Consider the following 20,570-nt stretch of genomic DNA (forward strand, 5'->3'; position numbering starts at 1 on the left):
TCAGCAAATACCCATGAAATAAGAGTGTTCCAATTGTTTTGACTGATTAACAATTATTATATAAATCGTGGAATAGAAATATTTCTTAGTTTGCTAGCAAAGTGAAAAGAACAAAATATTAATGGCATTACCATGAGCAGTTGTTAATTTAGCAATAAGAAATGAATTTTGATCCCATGGTATCCAAAGGAGTTGAATATTAATCCTCCATCAATTAATAAAAATGAATCGTAAATATGATAATATGCTATATGTTTTTGAGTTATTTGAAATCCCTTAAAACAGTTGACATCAAAGAATACAAAAATGTGCCAAGAAATTCTTGTTCATCGAGTGGTCATGGCTGTAGCCCACTAACGACCATTTTGGATGTGCCAGTTGTTGCAAATCACAGAATCTCTCAGGTATCACTGCAAATGTGCCTTCCAACACCGAAACAAGGTCAGTGAAGCAGATAGGGCTTGCAGTTGAAGATTGGGGCCAGGGGTTGAGGAATAAGACAGGAATTTGAGGTCTGCAAGTAGGATGGGTTCAGGAAGGAGGAGTGTATGGGCTTCTGCAAGCTAGGTTTGGGCTGGATGTACAGGGATATATGACTGCAGGAATGATTGGGGCTGCACAGGAATCTCCAAGTCAAATCAAGGCTGGGGTCCCCCTGCAAGTAAGATTGGGGTGGGGAGTGGACCTGCAAGCAAAATCAGTGCTGGTAGATGCGTGAGTTTGGTTGAAAATCAGATAAATGGCTGGTGGGGTGGATAGTTAGGTGGGGCTAGAGACTGCATGGGTGGAAGAGGCCTGGAGATCAGGGCTTCCAGTATGGCCCTAAGAGAACAAAAGTGAGATTGGAAGACCTGAACTTTAAATTTGGATCGAGAGTGTTATTGAAGGGTTGAGACCTTGGCCCGTAGAACTGGGGCCTGGGCCTTGATGAAATGGGACTGGGAAGTCATGAGCAAGATTACTAAGTTTAGGGAGGTAAGGACCATAAGATAAGACATAGGAGCAGAATTAGGCCATGTGGGCCTTCGAGTCTGCTCCGCCATTCGATCAAGGCTGATTTATTTTCCCTGTCAACCCCATCCTCCTGCCTTCTCCCAGTAACCTTTGACGCCCTTACACAATGAATTCCACAGATTCACCACCCTCTGGCTAAAGAAATTCCTTCTCACCTCTGTTCTAAAGGGATGTCCTTCTATTCTGAGGCCATGCCCTCTGGGCCTAGACCCTCCCATCACTGGAAACATCCTCTCTACGTCCACTCTATCCAGGCGTTTCAATATTCGGTAGGTTTCAATGAGATCCCCCCCTCATCCTTCTAAACTCCAGTGAGTACAGGCCCAGAACCATCAAACGCTCTTCATATGTTAACCCTTTCATTCCCTGGATCATTCTTGTAAACCTCCTCAAGACCCTCTCCAATGCCAGCACATCCCTCCTTAGATATGGAGCCCAAAACTGCTCACAATACCCCAAATGTGGTCTGACCAATGCCTTATAAAGCCTCAGCATTACATCCTTGCCTTTATATTCTAGTCCTCTTGAAATGAATGCTAACATTGCATTTGCCTTCCTTACTACCGACTCAACCTGCAAGTTAATCTTTAGGAAGTCCTGCACTAGGATTCCCAAGTCCCTTTGCACCTCTGATTTCTGAATTTTCTACCCATTTAGAAATAGTCTACGCCTTTATTCCTTCTACCAAAGTGCATGACTATACACTTCCCTGTGCTGTATTCCATCTGCCACTTCTTTGCCCATTCTCCCAACCTGTCCAAGTCCTGCAGACTCCCTGCTTCCTCAACACTACCTGCCCCTCCACCTATCTCTGTATCATCCGCAAACCTGGCCACAAGGTCTTCAATTCTGTCATCAAGATCATTAACGTATAATGTGAAAAGTAGCGGACCCAACACTGACCCTTGTGGAACACCACTTGTCAGCGACAGCCAACCAGAAAAGGTCCCCTTTATTCCCACTCTTTGCCTTCTGCCAGTCAGCCAATCTTCTATCCATGCTAGCACCTTTCCTGTAATACCATGGGCTCCTATCTTGTTTAGCAGCTTCATGTGCACACCTCATCAAAGGCCTTCTGAAAATCCAAGTAAACAATATCCACTGACTCTCTGCCTGTCTTGCCTGTTACTTCCTCAAGGAATTCCAACAGATCTGTCAGGCAAGATCTCCCTTCGGGGAAACCATGCTGACTTCAGCCCATTTTATCATGAGCTTCCAAGTACCCCGAAACCTCATCCTTCATAATGGACTCTAACATCTTACCAACCACTGAAGTCAGTCTAACTGGCATATAATTTTGCCTCCCTCCCTTCTTACAGAGTGGAGTGACATTTGTGATTTTCCAGTCCTCCAGAACCATTCCTGACTCTAGTGATTCTTGAAAGATCACTACTAATGCCTCCACAGTCTCTTCAGCTACCTCTTTCAGAACCCTGGGGTGTAGTCCATCTGCTCCATGTCACTTACCTGCCTTCAGACCTTTCAGTTTCCAAGAACCTTCTCCTTAATAATAGCAGCTACACTCAGTTCTGCCCCCGACTCTCTCGAATTTCTGGCATGTTGCTGGTCTCTTCCACAGTGAAGACTGACGCAAAATAGTTATCCATTTTATCTGCCATTCCTTTGTTCCCCATTACTACCTCTCCAGCATCATTTTCCAGCAGTCCGATGTCCACTCTTGCCTCTCTTTTACTCTATATATCTGAAAAAACTTATGATATCCTCTTTTATATTATTGGCCAGCTTACCTTCATATTTCATCTTTTCTCCCCTTATTGCTTTTTTAGTTGCCTTCTATTGTTTTTTTAAAAGCTTCTCAATCCTCTAGCTTCCCACTAATTTTTGCAATATTGTATGCCCTGTCTTTTGCTTTTATGCTGTCTTTGACTTCCCTCGTCAGCCACGGTTACCCCATCCTCCTTTCAGAATGCTTCTTCTTCTTTGGGATGAACTGATCCTGTGTCTTCTGAATTACTCCCAGAAACTCCTGCCAATTCTGCTGTACCATCATCCCTGCTAGGGACCCCTTCCAATCAACTTTGGTCAGCTCTTCTCTCATGCCTCTGTAGTTACCTTTACTCACCTGTAATACTTCCGATTTCAGCTTCTCCCCCTCAAACTACAGGGTTAATTCTATCAGGTTATGATCACTGCCTCCTAAAGGTTCCTTTACCTTAAGCTCTCTAATCAAATCTGGTTCATTGCACAACAGTAAATCCAGAATTGCCTTCTCCCTAGTGGGCTCGACCACAAGCTGCTCCAAAAAGCCATCTCATTGGCATTCTACAAATTCCTTCTCTTGGAATCCAGTACATACCCAATTTTCCCAATCTACCTGCATATCGAAATCCCCCATGACTACCGTAACATTACCCTTTTTACATGCCTTTTCTATCTACTGTTGTAATTTGTACCCCACATCCTGGCTACTGTTTGGAGGCCTGTATGTAATTCCCATCAGGGTCTTTTTACCCTTGCAGTTTCTTAACTCCACCTACAAGGATTCTACATCTTCTGATCCGATGTCACCTCTTGCTAAGGATTTGATTTCAGTTTTTACCAACAGAGCCACCCCACCCCCTCTGCCCACCTGCCTGTCTTTTCAATAGGATGTGTATCCTCGGATGTTTAGCTCCCAGCTGTGATCTTCTTTCAACCACGACTCTGTGATGCCCACAACATCGTACCTGCCAATTTCTAACTGCGCTATGAGCTCATCTACCTTCTTTCAAATATTGCATGCATTAAAATAGAGTACCTTCAGTCCTGTATTCACCACCCTTCTTCTCAAGTTTGTCTCCATGTTGCCTGAAGTTAAATTCTTATACCTTTCTAAACTTTCTGTCTTATTCTTTATTCTGGAGACTTCAGTATCTTCTCCTACACTCTCCTTCCCTCTTACTTTATCTATACTCTATCAATCTGTTGAACCCACTCCCCTACTATTTAGTTTGAAACTCCATCTACAGCCCTGAGTAGTGCCATCTGGGTAGGAAGAATTAAAATTTACTGTATAGTGTTCCTGATTCAGTGCTTTGTTGTAAAGATGTAGTTCTGGTGATTGATTTCTCCACAGTGCTCCAAAAGGAGAGTTGCACAGGAAATTGTGTCATCCCTTGCATGACTGACATAAAAATGCTACAACAAACATTTTATTCCAGATTGTTGAAAAATAGTTTCTAGGGCAGGGTATATTATCCCATAGCACATCCTATAGCATCTCCTCATGAGCACAAGCTGCAGGCAAATGTTCAGTCCCATTTCTATTTGCATTTTCCTTTTTCCAAATAACAGACTCTTGCTGATCCATGTTTTAGCACCAGATGCTAGTCATTCTGTGAAACTGCCCAGAATTGACATGAACTTTGAAGATTTTCTCCACCTGAAACCATTGCCTCAATGAAAATATTTACTGCAAGAGGATTCTTAAATTTAGTCACATACCCTATCACTCTTTGATGCATACTACCAACCGTCCCATTCCTTTAAACCATTAAAGGAAAAACAAAACAGCAATATCCTAGGGCAAGTAATTTTTTTTCTTCATTCAACTAAACCATAAAGTATCAACACTATGTAAAATTTCTTGTATTTTAATGTGCAAAGGCAGTTCTTACCTTGATTTAGAGTAAGGTTGGCTGCTGCCATCTGCCAAAGTAGCATGCAGAACAATCAGATAATTTTACTGAAAAAAAATCTTGGCTGCTCTTTCATTTCCTTAGATTATATATCTAGGGAAAAAAAACACTTTCAGAGAAATGAAAGCTATATTTCTAAAAAATCTTTACTGGAATCTATTAATAGTTACATAATTAATACCTCAACAGGAGTTAGTTTACTTTCTAACTCACATTCTCCATCACTGGAGAACTGGAAAATAACACTGCAACTGGGTAAAAGGTTGTACAAATGAGTAGAAGATAATCCTATGATCACAGGAGGGAAAATACATGTTAATCTGAGAATGGATTGTCAGGTAAAATGTAAAGCTGTTATATCAGAGAGTTCCGTGAAAACTACAAGGACTTGAGCATATTCTAATCTTTATCTGTCTCGGCAATGTCTAATCTTGTGAATCCTACTTTATTTGCTGAATTTTACTTTGATGTATAATCATATTTAGTAGTTAATAACTTAACATTTAAAGATCCAATGGGTCAATCAGCCCATTCTAGACTTTTATAATTGAATGTCCGATCCTTTCGCTTCCAATCTCAGTACTCATTTGAGATGTAAGTTTTCAAAGGATACTTTGAGTAAATCTGCTTGTACTTTCAGAGATTAAGCAGGCAGAATGTTATACTGATCTCTGTTCAGTAGAAATCAGATCTCATTTCAGCTAATCTTGCCATACATAAAAGAAGGAAGATTCTACAGTGTGGTCTGCAGCATGATATTTTTAGAGTAGAAATACAGCATTGTTTCAAATATCCATATATCTAAGGAATCAATCAAATGACTATTGAGCTGTTCAGAACATAATTGGACTGTTGCTGTAGTACTTGAGGTAAATATTTGTTCACCTTATAATCGGTCCTAACTTGAATATTCTTCATATTTACCAGTTTTTCAAATTAATTAGAACTTATGGTTGTTTATATTAAGTAGAATTGTGATTTTTGTTCTAATTTTTGTTGGTATAATCTTTCATGCTGATTTTTCATTTAGTTTTAGAACTTCATTTATGTTTAGTTTTGTTATTTTTAATCACTCACCTTGTTCTTCATATTTAGTTTCAAAGTGGCAATATTCAGTTGACAGTCACAACTCTGCACAGAAATATGATGGGCATTATTGCCTTACTGCGCTGAATTTGTATGCTTCTATGTGTTGTAATTACCATTGCAAATTATTTTTTTCTTATAGTATTCTTTCACAATGCAAAACTAACTGATAAAACTCAAAATATAGAAAAAATGATTTAATAGAAATAAATCTAACCACCTAGCCTGGATATTCAATGGCTTCTCCAACACCATTTCCCCAACATCAACAAGTGAGAAGCAGTTATTTTGCAGCAAGTGACTCATCTTCTGACTCCACAAAGCCATTCCAAGGCACAAATCAGGAGTATGATGGAGTATTCTGCAGTCTGGTTGAGTGCAGCTCAAACAATACTCTGGAAGCTTGACGCCAATCTGATGTCACTAACTCTTCAGACCTGGAAAGTTATTGCCTTTCCTTCATCATTGCTGAATTTAATTACTGAAATTCTCTTTCCAATAGCCTTCTATACCTTTACTACACAAATTGTAGCAGTTCAGGAGGCAGTTCACTCCATCTTTTCAGAGATAATTAGGAATGGGAATAAGTGTTAGCCCTGCTGTCAATGTCCACATCTTGTAAAAATGAAAAGAAAATGAAAATAGTTTTTTTTTAAAGAGTGTTTCTCGTGTATTGGCTTAAATCATTCCTCCTGCCTGTGACAACCTAAAAATATCTTTAGTGATCTGGGTAATGACTTCATTCACAGAGAATTCATTCACTGTGAGAGGTAACTCTTTAATTTTGGTGCATAGGTTTAATTGCAGTGTAGTGATACATTTTTTTAAATTAAAAAATCACTATTAACTGAAGATTTAAAATTTTATTATTCTGTCTGTTTTAAAATAATAAATGTGAACTCTATCATCATATTAGTAAAATTATAAAATCACTAATACACCCAAGGCAGGGCATTATATTTTATGCACCTAAGTGCAGTTGTTTAAACATTACAAGCAGTTGGTAAAATGCAATGAAGAATCTCACATGGTTTAACATCTTTTGAGGAAATAACATTTATGTTCCGTAGTTTATCAATTGTAATTTTATTGGGTTATTTGGAGAATTATTTTGTTTAAGTTATTCAGTATTTAAACATTTAAACCTGAATTGGATGCCAAGCACTTCTGATGATGAATAAATCTGCTCCTCTTCTGTTATGTTATCCAACTCCAGACACAATTCTCTGATTAAGAGTTAGAAGCAAAAATATCCTGTGGCCTATTGTCACTCTGGAACCATTCTGACAGGTGATGGATAGACCTGCATCTATTCGTAATCTCTACAGTTATATCCTTCTTAGTAATTATCTGTATGCATTTTACTTTCCCACCTATTCCTCATACCTACCAGAGACTCAGATTCTATCAGATGCCTTCATCAAACAGGAAATTATTAAAGTAAACCTGTCTCTTACAATTTCTGTAGTGTAACATTCTTGTGCCTAGTTCTTGGTTAGCACATTTTAATTTTCTGGTCTTTCGAGATTACTTTCTAAAAGAAATGTTCCCTGCTTTATTATTTCTACATCATGCTTCAACCACTAGGAGGAGCACGTGTTACAGATTTGCCCAAACCATTTTTCTTTCCTTCTAATGCTGCTTTAATGCCCATTACTTAGAAGTTCTTCAATGAGAAGCTCAAAAAACCCAAACAAAAATCATGTTAATGTAGTATTTTAACCAATTTTGCATATGTTTCTTTGTGAGTTGATGTCAGTAATTAAAAAGGGTCGAATTTTAGGTTCAAAAGATTCATGAACCCTAACACCAGGTCACCTAATCAACTTCAATAGCAGTATCTCACACAGAATTCACTTCTGGCAATATTTTCAACTGCACAAAATGGAAGAGGGAATAGGCCATTTGGCTATTCAGTAAGATCATGGCTGATCTTTTATTTCAGTGCCACTTTCCTGCACTGGCCTTATATCCCTTTATTCCTATAATATCTCCTCCACTTTTGACTGAATGGCCAACTACTCGAGACTGTGAGGCCTGGGTGCGGACACTTGAGCCAGGGGCAACATCGACTTTGCATGTGCCATGTCAAGCCCCATAATAATTTTGTATGTTTCAATAAGATTATTTCTCAGTCTTCTAAACTCAAGAGGGTATAGACCCACTGCTTAATTTCTCCTCATATGACAAACCCCCCACCCCCCTCAGAAATCAATGTGGTGAACTTTTGCTACACTCCCTCTGTCACAAATATGGAGACCAGACTTTCATATACAGAGCGAAGATGCAGATCCACCAGGAGTAAGATATCTTTACTCTTGTACTCCAATCCTCTTGCAATAAAGACTAATGTACCAACTGCCATCCTAATTGTTTGCTGAACTGGGGTGTTAACTTTCAGTGATTCAACTACATATACACCAAAGTCCCTCTGAACCATTAAATCTCCCACTATTTAAAAAAATACCCCAACTTTATTACTTTACTACCAAGGAACATGACTTCACGTTTTTCCAAACTGTATTCCATATCCTCACTCATTCAATTATCTTATCTATATCCTCCTAAACCTTTCTGCATCCTACTGAGAGCCAAGACTAGCATTCTATAATCAGCAAACCTGGATAATTTACACTTGATCATCTCATTCCAGGTCAATGTTATAAATTGTGAATCATGACTCCACAGTTCTCTCACAGAAAACAGCTCATGTTTAACATTGAATGTTTACTTGAAGAGTCAGCCACATTTCTCCTCCAGTCATAACCAGAACGTTCCCTCTGCCAGACAAAAAAGACCAATTTGCCTTCCTAATTGGTTTGTGAACTGGCATGTTAGCCTTCAGTGATTCATGTAGAAGGAAATCCAGGTTCCTCCGAACCTTTCAGTCTCTCACCATTTAAAACAAATACCTCAACTTTCTACTTTTTCTACAAAAGTGGATGACCCCACATTTTCCACATATTATTCCATCTGGCATATCCTCATTTTATTCACTTAACCTGTCGGTATCTCCCTGAAGTTTTTTTGTATCATCCTGAAAGGGCATGCTGCCACCTCACATTTTATAATCAATAAATCCTGAAAATTTAATCACCTCAACCAAATCATTGATATCAATTGCTACTGGAGGTTTGTCTAACACCAACAAATCATAATGAATGAAGGGAAATCCAAATTCTTAAGATGACATGGTTCTTTTGTCACCATTCCTCAGTTAGACCATCTCACTGTTTGCTTCTGCAAAAACCAAGAAAAGCCAGAATGAAACAAGTCAATTTCATACATTAAATTAAGAGCATAAATTGCAATTCTTACTAAATTTCTTTGTGTGTCATTCAGCACCTATCTTTCACATAATTTTGCTACCCTATTACATCAATGCAATATTTCCCCCATGGCTTCAACTGATATCGTGGATGGTTGCTCTGCAATGATGAATGTTGCAGATAGCTTTGAGGGTAGACTGCAAGCAGTGCTGGGCCTAAGTGGCCTGGGCTTGGACTTGATTAGCTGACTGAGGGGCAATACAAGGATCTGGGATCCCACCAATGCTTTTAGGTGTGACAGCCTAAAAAAAAACAACAGACTCTTACTCCTTGCTTTTGTTCCTGTTGCTTTTCTTGTAATATATTACAATCTTCAGATTAAATGGCATCTTTTTTTTATCCATTTTAGCAAAACCTGATGAGTTTCCCAGCAAACCATTAGGACAAGAAATTTCTGTCACTTTAGCACCGGAGAAGACTAACATCATGGCCAATGGCAAGAATGAAAATGTTAACGCTCCACCAAATGTCTTTGAACATGATGATGAGGTAAACAGAAAATCACCAGATGAAAATTACCTGCAGCCTTCTCTCCCTGAACCTCAGGTTCCTTCTCCAGAAAAATATCAGACTGCTGTGGAGGAAAATCTTGCTCATTTGGAAATAAGTGAATCTCAAGCTCCAGGTCATGACAGCTCCAAATCTCCCTCAGAGGACCAAACTCAACTACCAAAAGAAGGTGAAACACAGCTTTCAGAAACGAGTCAATCACCCAGCCTAGAAAAAGTTACAGAACAGTCTCCAAAGAAGGAAAACATCTTACCTGCTGAAAGTAGTGAGACTTGTACTGCAGTAAATAGTGCAAACCCAGGTTTAGAAGTTAACTTTATAGTTCCAGAAAAAGAAACCACCAACTCGCCAGAAGAAACAGCGATAAATTGTCGAGACATGACCAAAGCAGAATATATGGGAACTAATGAAATAGCTGTAACCCAACTTTTGCAAGAACAATCTGCATGCTCTTCAGAACTCAAAAACATGGATACAGAGTCCCCACAAAGATTGGAGGCATTTGTTTCAGAGTCAGTGAATGAGCAGTCACCAGAGAAAGAATATAGCAGTATTGAGGCCTCGCCACAGATAAATAATGAACTTAAGGAAATGGAAAACAGTGAGAACCTTCCATTACTTTTAGCAGAGCCTCCACCAGCAGAGTTGTTCTCTGGAGAAAAGCATTTGTTGATTCCATATCCACAACAAACTCATTCTGGTCTGATTGTCCCTCATCAATTGGAAGCACACAACCTTACTGATAAACCACAATCTTTATTGGCAATGAAACTTTCATCTCCAGAAGAAGAGGAGTTAATCTTTACTGATTTAACACATGAAACTTCAGTTGATTTGAACAGCACAAAAATAAAAGATATGGGTGAGGTCCAAAGTGGAAGAAGGGTTTCAGATGTTTCTATGTACGACAATGCAAGTGTTTCTCGGTGTGAATATCAGTCTGATCAGATTATTTCAGAACCAATTATTCATTATGATGAAGTATGTGCACTTACTCAGAAGGAACTATTCGGACTGGAATCAGTGGACATGACTGTCAGAGCAGCTAATTCATCATTGGCATTAGATTTGATAGATAAATCACAACCTGTCAAACAAGCCTCAACATTTTGTCAACAGTCTTGGGACACTTATGGGCCTGAAAACTGTGCCACGTCTTCTGCTCACCAGAGTCCTTCCAAATATTCACCAACGGTGCACAAACAGGACCCTATAAGAAATCCAAATGTACAGAGTCCTGAGCACCTGACAGCTATCACACAGACCTCACCAATCAGGCAGTGTTTAAATAGCTCTTGTAAAGTAGTAAGGTCAACGACTTCGGTTCATGTGGCACATGCAGCTGAGCAAAACCTTCTAAACTTCAGGCACATGGCATTGCCTCCACAGGATGACTTGCAGTTGGTTGCAACACGTGATGAAAAAGGGACCTGCACAGTAAAAGAGATTGACTTCCCTGAAGTCATTATTCCAGTTAGCAACATAACTGTAAGTCTGTTAAAAGTACCAGCTTATCCTTCCCCTACTGATGCAGATATACAGCAAGAACATGCCACAGCTGAAACCTCAAATTTAGGCTCAGAGAAGTGTTTGGCAGTATCTCCAGAATACCAAGATTATGAATCTGTTACATTATGACAGCCACCATTCCAACCACTTTTCCATTATGCACTTCACATTGATCAAATGTTTAATGTACTGCAAGCATTTTATATGACAAAAGTAACCATACATTTTCCACTCATTTAAGTAATTGTTTAAATATGCTTTATGAAGACCTGTATGGCTATTGAGTTGATGCAAAAAAAATCTATGCAAATTGTCTCATTTCATAAATTTACATATCTAACAATGATATCTTAAGGTTCTTCATTCTGCAACTCACACAGAAAAGGTGGATGCAGACAAATACACTTAAACATTTCATTGAATGTTTATTATTTTTTCAGCCCATATAACTGTAAGTCACACCATGTTTTGTTTAACCCAGTGCATAATTACCATCAAATACAATGCAAATCATAAAGGGAGTGAGCAGGCTCACAAAATGGCAAATACTGTAGCACACTTTTACACAAGTAACTTTGACATTGTTTTCCCAGGTGGACTGATATTTTACCATAAGATTAGTGGCAGCCAATGCTAATTGGATTTTCATGCAATTTTTCAGCCCTGTTTGATTTTGATATGTGTAATATAGGAATTGCAATGAAACAATAATTCTTCAGTTAGAAATGATAACATTGCACACAGTTGAATTTTTTTAGTCTTTGGAATATTCCTTGTACAAAATGTACTTAAAAGAGAAAGAGTAACATAATTTGCATATGTTACAACAATGTTTGTGTAAATAAGTGCTGGGAATTTCAGATATGATTTTTAGCCTCTTGTAACTACAGTTTTTAAGGATGTGAAAAAAGACAATATATATCTGTGTTGTGATGTTCAAGGGCCAGAGAAGTAGTTGTTGATGTTTACTATAAATTTTAGAAAGGAGCTTTGGCAAAATAGTGCTGAAACTAAACCTGTAATCACTTTTTTTTTGTGAGGGGGAAAATATTTGAAGCCATTCCCTGCACTTGGCCTTGCCTGTAACAATGATCAATATAACTTTTTGGTCAGAATTGAGAAGCTATTATTTTATGACATCAACTCAGGAATATAGTATTCTTGCTTGGTGACCACCTGCAGGTAGTAAATATTTGCAGCAAGCGAAAGGGAACAAGTAATGGTGCTCAGCACATAAAATGTTAGTTGTGTAATATGTGTTCTAGTGGAAGAAATAATAACCCTGAGAACTGAATGGAAATATTTAACTGATGTGTGATGTACATAGTATTTTTTGTAAAGTCTGTTCTTAATTTTGCACTTTCTGTAACTGTTATGGTACAGGCAAGCCACCTTTTCTTCAAAAAGGTTATACAGTTTCAATGATGGATTGTTAACATGAAAATAATATTGTTCTACTTGTTAAAATATTGTAAATTTACTTTTGCAGGGCTTTTACATTGGCCATGTTTCTGTTCTTTCATTAGAAAACAGGTGAATTACTTGGAATAGCGTGGAAACATTACTTTGTGTCATGCTTTACATTGTTTCTAAGTACCAAACAATACTGTAAACAGAGCTTTATGAACATTTTGATGTGTTGCATTGTAATTTGTAGCCTAAATTTAACATAGTGAAAATATCATTTCATAAAAATATATCCTTGACTTGTGTAAATTTTAGTTAAAAGTCAAACTATGCACATAGACAAAAGGGTATGATTTTAACTACCCACCTGGCAGAAACTAGGAGAGTAGCTGGTTAAAAAGTTACCCACTCAAATCCCAACTATTGCCAATTTCAAATTGCATGGTGTTGCAGGCAAATGAGTAATCCACTTAAATTTAGAGCAATTAGACACCAAGTGATTTTAACTAGCGTTGGAGCAGGATAACTAACTAACTAACTCCTTTCCCACAAAGCAGGAGCAGATCTGAAGACAGAAAGGCCATGTCTGGTAGGCTTAAAACTTTTCCTTGTAGGCAGAGTTGAAGCACATTATTTATTGGCACCATGTAAAAGAATAAGGTCCAAGAAATTCAATCATATGCTATGTGATAGAACTTCTTTAAAACACCATTGCCAGACACTATCAAGTATGCTCTGCACTGGGAGTGCACTTCCTGATATGGGTCCATAAGAAACAGATGTTGCAGGGTACATTGTAGAATACTGACATTGATTGTCACTTGCCTGCATTCATCCTCTGCAGATCTGGCCTGCCTATAGCATAGGCATCAAACATTGCAGTGTTAAAATGGGTTATCTGCATTATTTAGAGGACCTGACCTTAACTGAGCCATTGCTGGGAGCCTGCAGTATCTATCTTCTTCCTAGCAGGTGCTTCCTTTAAATTTTCATAGCTGCTGATCACCCTCCTTAGACCCTGCCCCACCCCCTCCCCTAATTGTCTCCTGATCCCCTTGATCATCTCCCTGACTTCATCGCCCCAACCTCTACCTCCAAATTATCTGCTCTCCCTTTCCCCAGTGGTATCCACAGGTGAACCCTCTCCCTACCTTCCACGCCCCTTGGCTGGTTTTGCCCCTGCTCTGCAATCCTCTTCCCATCTGCCTTTGATTTTCATTCAACTGTCCCTAACTCACTTCCTCTGCAGAAGGTCATGGAAAAAAACTGATGCAAGGACACCTTTGGTCTTGTGCATAATGGCACACCCAAGCTGGGGACCTCATCCAAAGCTGGAACAGGCGCCACTGCACTGCACCACTTCAATGTGTATTTTAGATGTATTCCAACCTGCTGTGCCAGTTACACCTCTGGTGTTCCCAGTTATGCTGAAAAATCAGTGGAGGAAGGCTGGCACATTAGAACTTTGTCTCCACTAATTTGTTCCCCATTGTTTCCACTGGTGAAAAAGAAATTTCCTTCGAGTCACATTCATATTTAATCCTGTTCCCATTACCTTTTAATGTCAGCAATTGGTTTTAAAATGACTGTCAAGTAATTACTGGTTTGAGTACACAATGCATAAAATTCAGAATCTGCTTCTCAAAATAAATTATCTTACCAACCCAAGATTTAGAAAAATTAATTCACTAGAATTTAATAGAAAACATAGGTAGCAAAGGAAATTAGAATTTATAAAGCAATAATTGAAAATCAAGAATACATTTGAAATCTGCAAAAGAACATCTAGGGACAAAGCAGAGAATGTTAAAGACAAAAAGCAGTATAAAAACATTAAGCCAGTGTTCACCCAGCAATATGTATTCACAGTGCAGATTCAGACATCTGAAGATTGGAGTGAACCAACATATTTAAAGAATTTATTCTGGGTTGTATTTAGTTACAATGTGTGGTACAATGTGCTCAGTGAATGTTACCATCATCATCTTAATCCAACTAACTAAATTATTAGTACTTCACATTATAAATATAAAGCGGTTATTTCTCTTATTATTTTATGCAATGTGATCCCAAGATGCAGAAATCTTCAATCAGAGGTGCTCAAGGAAATCATTAAATGAGTAGCAACATTTAAATGGGCCAAGGTTGCGAATTTTTATACTGCTTGTCCTTATCCTTTTCCTGCTTGCATTTGGGAATGTGCCACTTAATGACAAAATGTGCATTGAAACCAATACACAATTCTGAACCTGCTTCAAAGTTCTTGTTGGATAAACAGAAACAGGAAGCCAAGCACCAAAGGAAATCCATTTCATCTACAGTTCAAGGTATGCGTTGGGGGGGGGGGGGGGGGGTGAACTGGATGACTAGTATGGGAAATTGAAAAAAATGTTACACTACATACTGTATATGGTACTCTTTTACTCTTTATGTTTAGCACATTGGTTGCTTATTTTATCTTTCCAGAATTTGTTTAAATTCAATTTTTTTAATTGCAGTGGTGACTTTGGATTAGTAAATCCAATAATAGATACTTAAATATGTATCTATTTATATATGTAAATATAAAAATTTCAGACAAAAAATAATTTTCAAAATGTTAAAAAATACTAGACAAAAAGTGATGAAAGAAAGAATATGACTTGGCTCTTTTTCAGGCTTAAAGTAGAATAGAAGTAAATTTAATCTTATGAGGTACTGGAAAGTTTGCCTTTTCCAGTGTTGGGTGACAATAGAATTGCATTCCTTTTTGATTACCATCACAATCAATTTTTTTTCAATACCTATTGTCTGAGTTTAAAGAGGAAGAATGACCACTTCAGTAAAACAACTGGAAGGTACCAAGAATTCAAGGAGCTGTGTCCAAGTATGCGTCAGAAATTATCAATGTTGGGAAATGTGTTTGTTTAAGTTATTAACTTTGATCAAGCTGTTAAGATTTGTAGGGAACTACACTGGATAGCACTGAAAAACAGATGCTAGAATTAGCATACATTATTAAGTTGCATCTTTGTGGCTCAGCACTGGATGCACTTAAACTTTTTGTTACAACTTCAATTAACAAAATTTTCATGACTTGCTCAATGCTAACTTGTTCATCTTCGTCCATCACCACAAGACCCTATTTCTTGAGGGGCTAACTTCATTTCAGACCCAATCAATGCTGACTAAACCAGCCTGCACATCCTAAAAAGTCCTTTATGGCTGCATGCAGTCTTTGGAATCTGCTGGAAGTAAAGAGTGATTATAGGCAAGAGAGGACACCCAGATGTTCCTAACCAGAAATGGAGGCTTTGCTACATAATGTGGAGGAGAGAGGTGCTTTAGAAGTTGAGAGTTTGGAAGTTCCCGTGGCAATTGCTAAACCAACAGTGGGAGTAGGCAGTAATTGAGTCAAAAATAACAAGTCAAGTTTCAAGGACATGGATACCATGCAGGAAACATTTCATGGACCTCACACACATGGTCAAGTTAAGGAAATACATCTTCAGATCTCATCTCATTCCAATTGCTCCCCTACCTCATATTCTGCTCAATTCAATGCATCCCCTTCACTCAACTACCTGCAATCTCTGTCAATTGGGATTCTTTACCTCCATTCCCCAACATTCAAATGCCATTCCACACCATTACATGCTAACCATTACTCTAACCTGCAAAGCATTATATCACATCTTCCACAAATGGCAAGTTCATTACCCAAACACATTCTCATTGACACACTTCAAATTTTTGCAGGAGAAGTTGATCACTCAAGAAACTCCATACCAACCAGGACAAAGCAGCTCCTGTGGTTGTCATTCTATCCATCACCCTAATACATTCATTCTCTCCAATACCAGTGCAACCCTGGCTCAGTATGTACAAAACACACTGCAGTTATTTGCCCACTCCACTCATGCCTCTTAAGCCTGCACTCTGCACCACCAAGAAAACAAGAATAGCAGGCACATGAACATCAATTGAAGCTTTTTCTTTCAAGTCACACAACATCCTGACTTGGAAATATATCTTTGTTACTTCATTACTGGGTCTAAATCCTGGAGTTCGCTACACATTGCTCCAATGGTACACTCCTTTAGAAGAAATAATGCTGGCCATGATTGGAACAACCATCACAGAATCTGTGACCAACAGCAATGAAAAGATCATTGAAGATAGTAGTATGTTCATACTTAACTCTTCTTCTTATAGACTACTTTATCCCACTGTTTCTTTTGATTACTAGCTCCTCTACGTTGATACCAAGAACACCCACCTGGCCAGATGATGGCAGCTCAGAAGCAAGAAAACAATGATAAAGCCACCTGCATCAGTTGATCTGACTACTGCAGGCACCAGTTTAGATATTGGCACAGTGTTTTGTAAAGGTTTTCTTGCAGGAGGGATGTGCCAATGGAGGTGCCAGCAGCCAGGCGGAGGAGTTCAAGTTTCAGATCCTTGGAAGATAACATCTCACACAACCTCCACCATAGAGGACTTGGATGAGGATGATCTTACTGCAACCAACAGAAAGAGGATGATGGATATACACAATAAAATGCTTAGGATACAGGCAGTCCTGCCAGAAACGATGAATGTAATGTCTAGGAGCATGTGAAAGTTCAGCCCCACACTTGAACAATATTTAGTGTAGAGCTTGGAACCTATCCTTTCCGCCATTGAAGCAGTGGCCAAGTCTATTTCAACTTTGCTAAATCAATCATTGTGCAGCATATGATGATCAATGTGTCAGGCTCCTTTCTAGCACATTCAAAAGCTACACCAAGTCTGAGTGTTATCTTTCTCAGCACTCCCAATGACAAGCAAGTTCAGACTTCTCCATTATGATAATGTCCAAAGGGCCTTGAGAATATCATGGAAAGTCCATCAATATTTTCTCCATCATATGAGAATTGCTGAGGCCATGTCTGTGCAGCATAATCCTTGCTTTTTGTGCGCACTCTCCCTCTAAATGTTTAACTTAAAATAAGGCCTTTTCTATTTAAAGAACATATTGGAGCACCAAATGATAAGATTAAAACAGGGCAGTTCATTTGCTTATGACAGAAACCCAAGACAGGAAGATTTTGCCTCAACAATTCCTAGATATCAATGCCCTCTGGATCTTTGTCCACCTTAATATTTTCTCCAACTCCATTCCTCTCTTCCAATCTCAACCATTGCCCTTTTGTAACTTCGGACCTTCCCCACTCTGATCAATCTGCAACAGAGGCTTTAGCTTCATTCCCTTATGGCTGCATCTTAGTGCGTTTTGAGCTCAGCATGATGTTTGCCTCTGTATGCATTTGTTTGGACAAGGTTCTTTCCCCTTCAGAGCTGATCTTCCATCCATCTTCAGAATTCTCATTCAATCTGAGCTCCTTCTCTTGTACATCTCCTGATCTTTTTATTGCAAACCACTATCATGACATGAACCATTTCAATTTTTCTGTTCCGCACTTGCTCTAACCAACCCTTTCAATATATCATTCAATAACTTCCAATACAGACATTGTCATTAAACCTGCTGACAAGCAACATGTTGTCTATGCAAGCCAGCTTCTACCTTGGAGGCTAAACGCAGATTCTCTGACACTTATTCATAACTCCTCCTGGATCATGATTCCACCATCAAACACCAAGTCATCATTTTCCATGCTGTCACTGAACTAATCTCCTCTGGAGATTTTTGTGGACACAAACTTCATGATTTCCCAACCACACCTACATCCTTCCTTCCCAAGATTCACAACCAAGATTGCCCTGATAAACTTATCACTTAGACCTCTTCTTGCCCCACAAAAGTTATAATTTTCTGTGATGACTACAATCCCTTTCAAACTTCATCCAGAAGTGATCAAATATTTTCCCTGATCCTAAGCATCCTATTTTCAAACTGCTCCAAACCTGCATTCCCCATTAGATCTGCTTGAGGGTTTACAGTCTCGGTTTATAACCACCGTCTTCCATCTGATTGAACGTTGAACAATATCTTTGACTCCATTTGTTTCCTCCAAATAAAAGGTGCGACTATGGGAATATTGTTAATCTTTGCTGTACACGTCTTTTTATGGAATGTGTGGTATAGCCTTTTGTTTCAATCCTGCTGAGATAGCCTCTCTCACACACCGTTATTCATTGGTGACTATGTTGGTGCTATTTCCAGCTGTCTCCCTAAAATGGAAAATTATGTCCACTTTGCTTTCAATTTATCCACATACTTCACCTCCATCTCCACCTCTTTCCTTCCACAGCTTATCTACCTCCATTTCTAGATATCGGCTAGCATTTAATATCCTCTATAATTCCACAGACTCCCACAGCCACCTTTATTAAACTTCTTACCACTTATTTTGAAGGTCTCTATTCCATTCTTCCTGTTGTTCCATTTCTTTTGCAGGTGTTCAAACAAAATCTTCCATGCAAGTGCTTACAATATATCTTCCTTTTCCTTTGAACAAATCCTGTCTGTCATAGTTGACAGGGCCCTGGACCTTGTCTATTCCATTTCCTGCACTTCTCCCCTTTCCCCTCTTAGAACCTTAAAGTCTGTCTTCTTGAACCCACCTTCCAGCCTTATCACCCTGCATGTTCAACAAATCATTCTCTGTCATTCCTGGCCCATTTAGTGTGTCATTCCCTTTTACATTACTTTTAGTACTCTAAAAGAATTGTTGCTAATGTCTTTATCTACTCTTCAGTTCTCAATGACAGACCCTTTCCTTTCCATGACATCTTTCTATCCGATTGATAGAGATAGAACGTATTCCCTTTTACTTCATCCTTTACCAATACTCAGGACCTTAACACATTTCCTTGGTGAAACAGCAACTTACTTATACTTTCAAGTTATTAATACTTTCAAGTTATTATATTGTATTTGTTGCTCGTTATTCCTTCTCCTCCACATTGAGAGACAATTTTATAGATCATTTTTGTTCAGTCCTCAAGTGTGACCTGTTTTATTCTCTATCCCATTCCAACCATTTTGTTCTGACCTCCTACATTGTTTCAATTAAACAAAACATAAGCTCAAACAGCATCACATCTTTTGACAAGACATGTAATTATCAAGGCTCAACACAAATAAGGATTCTGCCTTTTCCATTTATACCATCTCTAAATGCAATGTATGTTCACATGTGATATTTGTGAATTTGTGTGCTTGCATGTTTTGTATTGAGTGGGAGGGGAACAAGGAAAAAGGACAGAACATTGATAGATATAAGCTTGCATTATCTAAGTCTGAAGACCCTATCTCTGAAGAGAGGTGGATTGGTGCCACAAGTGATTAGTTAAGGCACTCTTGGTCCTCCAGTCCAAACACACACATACAGGTACCTAACCCCCTGCATATCCGCTTGGAGTGTGTGCTGCTGTGCTGAGAACCTGGCATGAACCCTTGCCACCTGCAGGCACTTTCCCAGCAATGAATCACTACAGTCTCAGAGTGGAGAGACTGCCTGCGAGGGTTGGTGTTGAGCAGGCCAGGTAAGCAGTGCAGCTGCTCATGTTATGATGAGGCATTGAGTGCAGGCCATTGCTGAGGACCGTCAATGATGCATCTCTCTTTGTACATATTGCTACATTGACCCTTTTAGCACTGATTCCTAAGTGAGATGCCAGTGTAATAGTTGCTTGCAAAAAAGCATGGAAAGTGGTCAGGAGAGTAGAGTTAAACTAGATAGCAATAAAATCCCAGCCATCTAACTGTGGAAAAAATTGGAACTTTGGAAATTACATGATACACCAACCTTATGATTCTTTTACAAGTTTTATACAACTGCAACATGACTTCATGACTCCTATACTCTATGTCCCTAGCAAACATGCCATACACCCCTCCATACATTGCAATTTCATGGAGGAATTGACTTGAACGCCAAGATCCCTCAGTATATCAATGCTGTTAAGGGTCCTGCCATTATATTTGACCTCCCAAAGTGCCACACCTCACACTTACCCAGATTAAACTCCATCTGCCATTTCTCACCCATAACTGCAACTGATCTATATCCTGCTGAGTTGAGGGATTGATTTGGGGGTCTTCCCTGCCCCCAAGATCAATCGTAAAATCAGAATCTAGTAGATGGGA

The 20,570-nt window shown here is 38.8% G+C and overlaps 1 protein-coding gene across 1 annotated transcript in view; it reads left to right on the forward strand.

Moving 5' to 3' along the window:
• The window catches only part of LOC127577603 (USP6 N-terminal-like protein), a 166,007-nt gene extending 153,258 nt beyond the window's left edge, over positions 1-12,749 (forward strand). Inside the window, exon 14 of the mRNA XM_052028869.1 lies at positions 9,417-12,749. Within this exon, the coding sequence (XP_051884829.1) occupies positions 9,417-11,215 (1,799 nt within the window). The 3' untranslated portion in view covers positions 11,216-12,749. The remainder of the gene's footprint in view (positions 1-9,416) is intronic.
• Positions 12,750-20,570: the final 7,821 nt, after the last annotated feature.

This window comes from Pristis pectinata, chromosome 14 (assembly GCF_009764475.1).
Source record: "Pristis pectinata isolate sPriPec2 chromosome 14, sPriPec2.1.pri, whole genome shotgun sequence".
In the NCBI taxonomy this organism is placed as follows: domain Eukaryota; kingdom Metazoa; phylum Chordata; class Chondrichthyes; order Rhinopristiformes; family Pristidae; genus Pristis; species Pristis pectinata.